The 12,943-nt window shown below is 38.8% G+C and overlaps 1 protein-coding gene across 1 annotated transcript in view; it reads left to right on the top strand.

Annotated features, from left to right (window-relative positions):
• ITGA1 (integrin subunit alpha 1) overlaps positions 1 to 10,139 on the top strand; it is a 209,162-nt gene extending 199,023 nt beyond the window's left edge. The window contains exon 29 of the mRNA XM_043977095.1: positions 4,785 to 10,139. Coding sequence (XP_043833030.1) covers positions 4,785 to 4,829 — 45 coding nt within the window. The 3' untranslated portion in view covers positions 4,830 to 10,139. The remainder of the gene's footprint in view (positions 1 to 4,784) is intronic.
• Positions 10,140 to 12,943: the final 2,804 nt, after the last annotated feature.

The following is a 12,943-nucleotide window of genomic DNA, read 5'->3' as shown; positions in this document are numbered from 1 at the left end:
TTGTAAACTTTTTGAGGGTAGAGGTTATCTTTTGCCCTTTTTTTGTATCCTCAACAATTAGCACGAGTTCCTGACACATAGTAGGTGCTCTAAGAAATATTGACTGATTATTTCAGATGCAGAGGCATGAAATCCACCATTGATTGTATATTCTTTTGACTTCTTACCATACTCTCTATTAACATGCAAATCCCCCAGGGGAGTATTATACCCCAAATTGTATTACCTTTCCATGAATGATTTCATTTCTGAAAAGAAGTTTTGACAGAGGAAGAATTTCAAGTCATCTGGGAGAGGGGGTGAGACAGTGGGGGAGATGAACAGTGCAAAGACAGGCCAAGGACCCGAGGAAAGCCTACTTCACAACCTTGACTAGAGTTCATAGAAACTTTGGATTTACAGTCAAAAGGGATGCTTTGAGATCAACAGGCCCAATTCCTTTATTTTATAGTTGAGGAAACCAAGTCTCAGAGAAACTAAGTAGCATATAGGTAAGATTTGAACATAGGTCTCCAACACCAAAGCAGGTGTCTTTTCAGTTAATTTCATACTGTCCAGTCTTCCTGGGGAAGTAAAGAATAAAATACAGAATTCTCTGAGGTCAAAATACAAATACTGTCTTATTGGACCACGTGGCCCATCTATGTATGTTCTGTGTAAACAGGGGAGTGTTGGAACCTGCTTAATTTTAATTTGGAGCCTGTTAAATTTTCAGTGTGAGTAATATACCTCCAAAATTGGCAAATGCTACAAATCAGGGCTTGCTTGATTTTTTATTTTGTTGATTGCCTAGACTTAAGAAAGTGTAATAATGAAGCTTAAACCTAAAAATATGTTGTGGGCATGTTATTTTTTTCATAGAGAAACAGTTGTTTTAAAAATGTACTGGCAAACAAACCCCTCTCTGTAAAGGTTGTTATGAGATTGAAATTTTTAATTGATGGAGTGTACTTTTGTACACTCTTGGGTAGCTCAACTTGTAGATCCAAGGCTCTCCTGCTGGAATCCAGATGCTGGCGGTGGATATGGAAAAGTAGAGATGGATTTCACAGTGACTCTAGGACAAACATTTAGGGAAACAATGTTACTAAACTTTTCTTTCAAGTTAGTTCTAGCTACATGTCCCAGAAATTCTTCTTGAAGCCAGGTGCAGAAGGTCTTAGATTCCAAAAGCATCAGGTATTTTTAGCATGTGTCTACATGCAATCAAACTGAAAACAAGTAACCAGGGACCTGTGAAGAGGGATGTGGGTAAGGGGAGGTGCACCCCTTAAACTCTCCCTCAGGATGAAGCTACAACCCTAGGGCACAGCCCTTAGTGCTCCTCACTAGTTACAACTGAGTCAGGTTCATCTAGCTTAAAAAATGATTGTTGAGTAAATGATCGATCTAATCAAATGGAAATTGGTACTTATCCAGCTCTACTTGAAATGTAGTTATTGGGAGGAGAGCTTTGTACAGTGATTTTCTTGAGTCATGTTTCTAACAAAAAGCCATATTTCAAAGAGGGGTAAAGTTTGACAAATGGAAACTCTGTGTCTGTGATGCCCAGGCAGCTAGATTATACTTTTTTAAATAGCCAAAGACTTAAGGAATGCTGTCTGAAAAGCTTGTTTATCTCAGAGAAGATGGGTTAATTCTGGATCCCACCCCACTGATGACTCTGAGATGGTGTGTGGGGTTTGGTGAGGGGTTAAATATCCTTGCAAAGATGGCAAAACTATTTTGGAATTTTTTATGTCCCATAAGCCTCTGTAGATTATTACCTCTGCTCCCCAGGGGATGCTGGTAACCTCCAGACAGCCCAGAACACACCCAGGCCTCTATAGTTAACTCTGGTCTGGAGAAGACTCCATAAGCTAGCAGCTACAGAATGGATTGAACCTCCTGAAACTGCTCTGTCCTGAACCCTTGGATTTAGGGATGTGCAAGGAGGTAATAATAGCATCTACTATTTACATAGCACATATTTATATATTTTATCTCCTCACAACAAATGAAGAAACTGAGTCTGAGGAAGGTGACTTATCCAGGGTCACGTTACTAGTAAGTATCTGAAGCAGGATTCAAACTTGGGTCTTCTTGATTTCCAGACCCGCACTCTTATCTCCTTGCTTCCATCTAGCTATTACTGGCTGTGTAACTAAGGAAAATCTGACAATAGAAAAAATAGTTCAGGTGCTCAGCAACTTCTACCCACCCTGGCTGTTACTAGAGTTCACTAGCATATCCTCAGCTAACCGTGTTTTATGCCAATCAGATAGTTGCTGGGAAGTTTATCTTCCTCTTTGAGAAAAACAATAATGGAAAGGGAGGAGAAAGTATCAGTCGTGAGGTATACCTCACAAAATACTTACCCATATTAGTGCAAGGTTTATTTTATCATTTTATTGGGAGAGAAATGTCCTTGAAGAACCAAAATTTTCTAAGTATGGCAGTAATTTGACAGATGTTGCAAGTACATTGGCATGTAGTACAAGTGATAATTAACATTTTGTGAATTACTATGTCAAAAATTTCTAATAAATGACTGTGATGTTTGAAATTAAATGTGTGGTTGCCTTATTCCTGTCCCAAATATAGGGAAAATTAGCTAGGGTTTACTTAAAAATTAGAAGCTTTAGCACTAGCATTAAGCATTTATTAAAACATACCAGGTATTAGTAAAAAGATAACACCTGGGTCAGAAAGTTAAGAAAAGGCCTATCTAGCCTAGTGTTCCAGCCTGTCTTGGTTCTGCCTCAGGTCCTCCTCCACCAGCCTGTTCGAGAGACGATCTGCCAGTTGCAGCTTCCTCTGAGTCCAGAGGAAAGATGGTCCATACACACTGTTTCAAGCTAATTGGCTCGAATCACCCAAATCTATTGGTTCACTGGATTTGAGGATGATCCCATGTTGAGGTCAGAGTTCATAGCCTCTGAGAACATACCCTCTTGAGAGCCAGGCAGGTGTGGGTTTTTTTTTTTTGTTTGTTTGTTTTGGTTTTGGTGAGGTAATTGGGGTTAAGTGACTTGCCCAGGGACACACAACTAGTAAGTGTCAAGTGTCTGAGGCCAGATTTGAACTCAGGTCCTCCTGACTCCAGGGCTGGTGCTCTATCTACTGTGCCACCTAGGTGCCCCTTTTTTTGTTTTTTTATTGTGGGGCAATGAGGGTTATGTGACCTGCCTACTGTCACACAACTAGTAAGCGTGTCAAGTGTCTGAGGTCAGATCTGAACTCAGGTCCTCCTGAATCCAGGGCCAGTGCTTTATCCACTGGGCCACCCAGCTGCCCCCAGGTGTGATTTTAATTGAATTAACTTTTTTTTTTGTCAGGGCAATGAGGGTTAAGTGACTTACCCAGGGTCACAAAGCTAGTAAGTGTCAAGTGTCTGAGGCCAGATTTGAACTCAGGTCCTCCTGACTCCAGGGCTGGTGCTCTATCTACTGTGCCACCTAGCTGCCCCTTTTTTTGTTTTTTTTTTTTTATTGTGGGGCAATGAGGGTTATGTGACCTGCCTACTGTCACACAACTAGTAAGTGTGTCAAGTGTCTGAGGTCAGATCTGAACTCAGGTCCTCCTGAATCCAGGGCCAGTGCTTTATCCACTGGGCCACCCAGCTGCCCCCAGGTGTGATTTTAATTGAATTAACTTTTTTTTTGTCAGGGCAATGAGGGTTAAGTGACTTACCCAGGGTCACAAAGCTAGTAAGTGTCAAGTGTCTGAGGCCAGATTTGAACTCAGGTCCTCTTGAATCCAGGGCCAGTGCTTTACCCACTGTGCCACCTAGCTGCCCCTGAATTAACTTTAAGTGAATTAATCAGCACATGTCAGTTAATCTCAGTCAATCCAATCAATCCAATCAATCCTGAGCTGGGGCCTTTGGGTATTCCAAAACCCATTATTTTCTCACATGACCAAAGCAAAATTTTCAGACTTTACCTGTGATCTTATTACTGTAAGGAACTCCCTGCGAAGAAAAGCCCATTATGAATTCTGGTCAACATTTGCTCTGCTTGTTGTTCAGTCTTTTTTTCAGTCATGTTAGACTCTTCATGACCTCATGTGGGGTTTTCTTGGCAAAGATGCTGGAGTGGTTTGCCATTTCCTGTTCCAGATCATTTTAGAGAAAAGGAAGCTGAGGTAAACAGGGTTAAGATAATGTGTGGGGTGAGATTTGAACTCAGGAAGATGAGTCTTCCGCACTCCAGGACTGATGCTCTTATCCACTGTGCTACTTAGCTGCCCAATTTGCTCTGTTATTTATAGTCTTAAAAAGTTGCCTAGGTCAAATGACTTGCCCAGGATGACACAAATAGTATGTGTGAGAGGAGGAACTTGTCAAAGGAGATTAATGGGACATAGAAAATTCTGGAATAGTTTTCTATCACCTTTGTAAGGATTTATAACTTCCATTCCCCATTCACCAAAAAAACCCCACCCACCATCTTAGAGTCCTTTCTAGGCTGGGGCCCAGAACTACCTTGAGACAAACATAATCTCTCAAAGTGTTTAAAAGAGTTTGTTGATGTCATCAACAAAAGCTCTGGGGCTACTATGCATATACTAGCCAAAGGGTTTTCATTTATAAAATTTTATCTTTTTTTGAAACATGGCTTTCTTTCAGTTTTCTATCCAGTATACCATTCTGCCTTATTAATGATAATGCTAATAACACTACTATAATCATAATGTTATCCATTGTGATCATAATGTAGTCAATTATGATATTAATATCATTATCACTTACTTCCCAAATCTTGATGCCAAATTTATATTTCTATTTTCTATTTTCTTTGCAGATTGGATTCTTCAAAAGGCCACTAAAGAAGAAGATGGAAAAATGAAATTCCATGCCAGAGGGAACAAATAGCAATTGTTTAATGATCTGTCCTCAGGTTTGCTTCAAATTTGTGACCAAAAAAGTCTAAATGTATTTATCATCAACATGGTCACATACTTTTGTTCCATCAAGGAATTAATCACCCAGAAAAAAAAAGAACAGATCAAGAATGATCCCAAAAGACAACATAAATTTTTATTTGTAAGATATCAGGAAATATTTTTAAACAATTACTCATTTTTGCTGAGTAATTGAATTTAAGATTACAAAGTATCTTGAATAGGAAGGACAACCTATTCAAATGTGCTTCAGGAATGAAGGAAAAGATGTCAAGCACATGGAAACATGTTTTGTTTTGCTTTTTTTTTTTCTCCAGAAAAATACAAATTAGACTTTCACTGACCCCAATGGAAATCTAGACTCTCAGAGTTTGAAAATGCATGTACCAGCCAGGAAAGGGCTTGTTTGTGAGGGTTACTTCCCATCATGCACAACTGAGCTCTAGGGAGAGGACATTCTGTAACATGGACTCATGACACAGAGGATACAAAAAGTAGAATGAAGCAGGGTCATACAGCAGGTAGCCTTTGGGTCAATTTCTGTACATGGAAAAATGCATTTCCCAGGGTGTCTAATAAGCAAGATCTATCCAGCTGAAATTCTATCCCAAGCCAAGAATGAAGATAAAAGCACTACTAGAAAACAAGCACACTGAATGGCTGGGTTTATAAGCTTTTAAAGAGCACACTGAACTTGCATTTTTGAGCTTTAAGAATCAATGTAAAACTCCATGGTAGTGAAAAAAAAGCACTTAAAACAATTTTAATTATATGTGTACCTTTAAAAATATAATGTGATTTATCCCCAGAGAATGCCACAGTATGAAGGGTATGCTGAAATGAGTTTCCAAAAATGGGGTGATTGGTAAATGATAATGAAGTGCCTATTGCACCTTTGTGAATCAGCTTTGAGTTTTGAAGGACCCAGAATTCCCGTTTTCTAAGGCACTGCAAAGAAGGAGTTTTCTTAGGTCCTTGGTACAGGGTTGGTCCAAACCAAAAACTAGGACAGGGTTTTTATTTTATTTTATTTTATTTTGTGTTTTTTATTTTGTTTCTCAAGGATTATCTTTTCCAATACATTTTCTATATTCTGTAAAAGACAAAATTCCATTTCAGAATAGGACTTGAACAAAAATGAGTGTTTCCAGTGCATGAATTACATATAGATAAATAGCAAGTAAACAGATCACTAGGAATATATTTAAGGTATTTTGTGTTTCAAAGGTGGCAACAAGAAGTCACTGCTCTGTGTTTATCTTCTCTGCTTTTCAAGTCATTTCCTTCCCTAAAGCAAATAGAGTTAGTTAGAACACCAACTGCCGTGAACAGTCCATTTATTTCCTGTGACAGTAACATCAACTGAATGAATGTACAGTAGGTATATCAGTCAATAAACATTTATTAAGTGTCTACTGTATGCCAGGCACTGCACTAAGGGCTGAAAATTCAAAGAAAGACAAAAGATAGCCTCAGCTATCGAGGAGCTCACAGTCTAATAAGGGAAACAACATGAAAACAGCTATGTACAAAAAGATACATACAAGAAATATGGGAGAGAATCAATAGAGGAAAGGCACCAATATTAAGCAGGATCTGGAGAGGTTTCTAACAGAAAATGGGATTTTAGCTGGGTCTTGAAAGAAGCCAGAAAGTGGGGATGAGAAAGGGGAGTATTCCAAGCATGGAAAAATGCTTAGAGTCTGGAGATGGAATGTCATGTGCAAGAACAGCAAGGAATACATTGTCAATGGACCACAGAGGAGGTGGGGAGGAGAGAGAACTGTGGTGTAAAAAAGACTGGAAAGGTAGGAGAGACCAGATTGTGAAGGTCTTTGAATGTCAATGATGATTCTGTATTTTATTCTGGAGATGGTATTTATTGAATAGGGAGATGACATGGTCAGAGCTTCCCTTTATGTATGAACTACTGCTGTAAAGTATATTCAGACTTTAAAACTGCTTTCTAGTTGTTACCATATCCCATCCAGTATGATTTACTGTAGTTAAAAACTCAATTGACTAGAACCTAATACCTAAAGAAGAGCTTCAGTTAACCAGAATTTTTCTATGGTCATTTTCCAGGCAAAAATAAAGCAAATAAGAAGGAAATAACCCAAAAGGAGATATTTCTTAAAATCCCAAGTTCAGGATGTTTAAATTCAAAGTCAACCCAGTTTCCTACCCTTTCCATACCTATACCTATACTATGATTGATGGTAAGATTAATCATGTCCTCCCATCTCTCTTTCTACACCCCTTATATGCTTATAGACCCCTTTTCACTCCTGCTACCCATAGACATAGTACCTTCCTCATGCCTGTTAATTGCTCCTAAACCTCCACCTTGTCATTCCCTTCATGTGCCATACTTTTGCTGCAAAATTACCACTTCCTTTTGATATCCTTTGCTTATTAAAATTCATGTTACCACAGTGTTCTGATCTCTGCTAGTTCTTGGGCAGATGTCAAACTGACTGAGTTAATTAACCTCTCAGTCTCACTTTCCTCAATTATAAAATGAGATGGTTGGATTAGAAGATTTCTAAGGTCTCTGTCTAGCTCTGTATTTATGATCCTAATTCACACTAAGGTGATGTTTTGACTCTCTCATAGGGTATTTGTGTTTTGAAAGAGAGTGCTTACTGATCCAAAGGCAGTGTCAATAGTAGAATTTCAGATAATGTGAAAAATAGTAAGAGAAGTATTTAGGATCTAGGCAACTTCCTGGCACTGCCTCAAGTCATACAAAAAATGTGCTTACCTGCTTTTTCTACCCAGAAGTCCAACCCCATTTTCAACCAAAGAGGTGGAAACAAAAAGTAATATGAATGCATTCATAAGAACTTCTATTTCATTAAAACTTTATTACATGTGAGATAGGACTAGAGAACAGTCCTATGATTTCATTAGGAGAGAGAATTCCCAGGTAAGGAAATTCCCTTTACCAACATAGGGCAGCAGGCAGCACCTCTATTGAAAGTTCAAGTCTTAAGAGAGTTGCTTAGAACATCAAGACTTGAAGTGTCTTGCCAAGCATATATGTGTGTGTGTATATGTATATATATACACACACATAAATCATATAGATATACCTATACATGCGTATGTATACACATATGCACACATATGTATCATGTGTTTACATATATTCAGAGGTGCAACAGAAACCCAGGTCTTCTTGGCTTCGAGGCCAGCACTATCCACTGTTAAGACAAATGAACAAGATCAATTAAGAATGAAATTTTCATATTTAAACACACAAAAGGTAAATTTTAAAAAAGTTTTCTCTGCTCAATTTACACATGATCACAAACTCCATTAGTCCTTTAATTTGCCTTACCATATAGCCATTACATGAACAACATTAATTCATTGATTATACTTTGAAGTAAGTATGGCTAAAAATTGAGTGACAGAGAAACAGCAAAAGTAGATTCCTAAAATGATTTCCATATACTCTGTTTAGCCAAACATTATGTATGTGTATATGTATGTATGTATGTATGTATGTATGAGAGATGTGTATATATGTGTGTATGTGTATATTATATATACATGTGTGTATATACATACATATATGCATTTAGCCAAAGGAGTAAGCATATTAAAAATTCTGTGGGCAGATTAGCTAACAAATTATTTTAAAATGTTGCTAGAGTTTTTATTCAATTCATTGCCTTGTTCCATTTGTGATTTGCTTTTCAGTTCCTTCCTTGTACCATAAATTTTAAAGACACTTAAAATTTAATTGTATTGCACAATGCTGATAATATTGTGTATGGGGGACATGTTACCAGAATGAAGAACCAACTGAAGTTCCATAGCCCCCAGGTTATGACCTTAACTTTGTATTCCTAAAATTTCTGAATTTAACAAGAAAAGGAAGAGACTGAAAATATATCTGTGTGATGTGACACAGTTCAATAAAATCATAGACTTCTAGAGTCTACGTGGCTTCAGAGCCATAACTAGCCATTTGGGTGCCCTGCACAAGTGTCATGAAACAGACGATAAGAAATGCAAGCTCTCTTGGAAAACCAACAACAGGTATGGAAGGATCTCACCTGGGGTGAAAAAAAAATGCCATGAAAAGTATCTATTAGGTCTTGACTATATATTAAGCACTGAAGATACAAAAAGAAAAGCAAGATACCCCTCTCTCAAGGAACTCACATTCTAATAGGGGTGGGCACACATTTAGGAATTTTTTAGCTGCAAGTCAGATGGTAACTTCTTATTCTGACTATTTTTCTTAACTAGGCGATATGCTTGTGTGTTTTTTCCCCTATCTATTGATGGACTACTACAAATGCCCTCTATTCCCTATAAATTTTAGTGTGCAGGGACAAAGTCCAGCCTCCTTACCCTAGTTATTGTTCTAATAGCTACTAAGAAGAAAACCTGTTTGCCTGACATATTCAGATGTCTCAAGATTTGTCCATTATTTGAGAAGGGACATCCTTTTCCCCTACTTCTTTCTCAGTGTCCAAAATGATCAGACAATTTCATTCGGGGGAGTAGTTTCATAGAAAATACCACCTCCAAATATTCAGAATTGCTCTGGCTGTGAATGAAGCAGAATGATGCAGGAGATGCAAAGGATTTTTTAAAAAATTCTATACTTGAGCTTGAGGAGGAAAAGAGAGGAATAGAACCATCCTTTGCCTAAATTTAGGTTTAGGCTTAGGTGAAAAAAAAAGATGTTTGCTTAGAAATGGGGAAAAAAATGACCAGGTTGTGATTTAGTGAATTTGAGGTGGTAGCAAAAGTCTTGAGCAGCCCAGCTTACAGTATCCACTCCCAAATATTTCTGAGGTCCACAAACCATTTATAGGACTGCTTCAGAAAGATTCTTCACAGAGTTCTGTCTTGTACCAGCCAGGTTCTTTGTCCTTTCTTTGTCTAATACACTGTAATCTGCTGCATTTGAATTTCATGTGCAAATTTAGCCAGTTAATAAACTAGTATTGACCAGACAGCAGATCTAATCTGTATATCTTCATGATTTTAAAATATGCTCTGAAATATGCACACTGTTGGGGATGTGGGGGGAGGAGAGGACCGGAAGGGCTTATTCTGACATAGATGTTTTTATAGTATTTTATACATTGTCCTCATATTTGTAAGTGTTCCTCATACTATACCCTCCCCAGCACACTTCTCTTTTGTCCCTTTCCCTCCACACCCCACCCCTCAAAGAGGTTTTCAAAAAAGACTTGTGTTATAATAAATCTAGGTCTATTGAATTTCAATAAAATGTGTATTTTATTTAAATTAAAAAGGCTTGAGTCATTTTGGAAACACCTGCTTTCTATGCAATCACTGTATAATGTTGGACACACAACTCATCTATAATTTTCTACAAATATATCTCAACCTCACAGATAAGTAGAATTTAGTAGGGGAGTTGTGATAGAGGATATCATTTGGTAAGGGATCCTAAGAACATTAAATATACTGTACCTTAGAGTTAGCTATTGGGGACACTAAATAATGATGATGTGAGAAAATAATTATTAATAATGGCAGCCCAGAGACAATAGAAATCAGACTAACTCAGTGAAGTAGAGACAATAGAAACCACACCTACCTGAAAGCCTTTGCCCTCAGAAGGTCTGTCTTTTACTAGACCCTGAGATCAGCAAGGTACAGCTCATTTTAATATGGACCACCCTCAGGTCATGTCAACCAATGGAGTTGAATGATGCTAGCCAATTAGCTTTGAACAGTGTGTAAAAGCCACACCTATGGAAGGAGAAATGGGTGTGGACCACAAGCAGGCTTGAATTCTTGTGCTAGGATGCTTGGCTTGAGCTAGCCACGCACTCTCCTCTCTGTTTGGAAAAATGTGCTAGATATGTAAGTAGTGGGGAAGTCAGGCAGACACTCAGTCAACCCTTTACTAACATTTAATATGATTTAATAAATTCTTAATGGCAAAACTGGTATAATAGCCATTAATTTTTAAGTAGCAATATCTTAGAAACCCCAGGTGAGTTCCCCAATAATTTAGAACAGAGACAGCCTGGCCCATGATATTTCAAACAACACAATGAAGACGATGATGAAGATGAAGATGATGACAAAGGTTAAACAGATCTCAGCAGAAAGTATCGACTTTTTTGTTCAGAAGAATCCCCCTCCCCGCCAAAAACTACATTTGTCCTATAATAGTCATTTACTGTCCAGTCTGGAGTCAGGAAGACTCATTTTGTGAATTCAAATCTGACCTCAGACACTAGCTCTGTGACCCTGGGCAAGTCACTTAACCCTGTTTCCCTCAGTTTCCAGGTTGGTAAAATGGACTGGAAAAGGAAATGGCAAACCACTCCAGTATCTTTGCTAAGAAAACTCCAAATGGGGTCACAAAGAGTTGAACACCACTGACAGAATAACAAAGTCAGTTACTATATATAAATATGCTTGTAGACTGCTTGTAGACCCTGTTTCAAACCCTGCCTCAGGCATTTATTACTTGTTTGACCTTAGACAAATCACCAAGTTACTAAACTTCCCTGGGGGTCAGTTTCCTTGTCAGTGAAATGAAAAGGTTGGACTAGATAGATGACTTCCCAAGTCCCTTCCTTCTATCTCTATATCCTATGGTAAATTCAAAATCTCTACCTCTGTCCCAGCTGCCTTGACTTGAAATTTAGTCCAGAAATTTAGAGTAATTGGATCTTTAGCTCTAAACCTTATTGTGAAAGATCCTACATGGGCAGCATTTCTGGCTTTGTGGGGTCCCCACTTCTAAGCTCATGGAGAATATTTGCCAGGAGAAAGGTGTTGAGATTAACCCCCTCAGTTCTCTCTCCAGAACCACCCTGTGCCACAACCAGAGAGACCCGCAATAATATTCCTTGTTACAGTCATCACCCAAAAAACAGAAAAAATCCAAAGGATTGTTGATTGCATTTTAAATGCTTTACTGCTTATACTGAAATCAGATTTTTCTTCATTATAAATCAAAACATTGTCCAATAGCAGATAAGTCACCCAGTTCAAGGCTCTGTAAGAAATTCCTTGCTTTTCTTTTTTTTTTAAAGCCAGTGGCTGGGAAATTTCAATGCCATGAGAACTGGGCAATGGGAGTGAGACGCCTGATTTGAATGAGAGGCACACATGATCTCATCCTGTTCCAATTGGTTTCTCCTCTGCCACTCCACAGTGGGAGGCTTTTGTTTTGGTCTGGGGCTTCCTTGGCAAGGCCATTATCTGCCAAGGCCTTGAATACTTTTTGGCTGAAGGGAGCCTGTGAAATCCTGAGCCATCTGACATTGCAATAATGGGCTGAAGGCTGAGAGGTGCTCGTGGCTAAGAATGTGCTCACACAACGTCAAGGCGTTTGAAGTCACGCCCTCCTGAGAGATGAGAACTAGGGGGGAGGGGAAGGGGGGCGCCTCTGCTGCGTCAGCACACCGGGGTTGAAAACCCACATTTGCTATTCAAATTCAGACTATTCTCTCTTGTACATGTCAATTGGGACAGACGAGAAATACTGTGACAAGAATACACAATGACATGTTAAGTATCCTTGCATAGTACTCCAGTGTGCTCTGTATCAACACACAGTCCCACACAGACTCACACACTCACACATGTGCATGCACGCGCGCGCACACACACACACACACACACACACACGGAGGAAAGTTTGTTATGGAAAAGCAGAGGAATTTAAGTGTTCCTCTCCTCTATAGAACTACCTGAAACCTGAAGTCTGTAAACTCAGGAGTGTGTAACATCCTTGGCTAGTGAAGAGGTTCCATTGTGTGTGCCCGGGAGCACACCCAGAACTTGAGCCTTGAGAGTCAGGAAATAAAATGTGAATCTTGTATCCATTAGCCAACTTTCGCACCCCTCTCCGACTTCATCCCCTTAATCCATACGTATGGCAGAGAATAGACTGGGTTTTAATATTAAAATCTGATTTTTAGCACGCCATTTTGATGAGACAATAATATTCCGGCTCCCATTAGGTGCCCTCCCCTGGTTCAGACAGTAAGTTTGTTTTACTTTTCAAGAAGAAAAAAGTTGATCATATGCCCAAATTCCC

The sequence above is a fragment of the Dromiciops gliroides genome, chromosome 1 (assembly GCF_019393635.1).
Source record: "Dromiciops gliroides isolate mDroGli1 chromosome 1, mDroGli1.pri, whole genome shotgun sequence".
Taxonomy (NCBI): domain Eukaryota; kingdom Metazoa; phylum Chordata; class Mammalia; order Microbiotheria; family Microbiotheriidae; genus Dromiciops; species Dromiciops gliroides.
The sequence above is the reverse complement of the archived record's forward strand: the minus strand, read 5'-3'. Positions and strand labels throughout refer to the sequence as shown.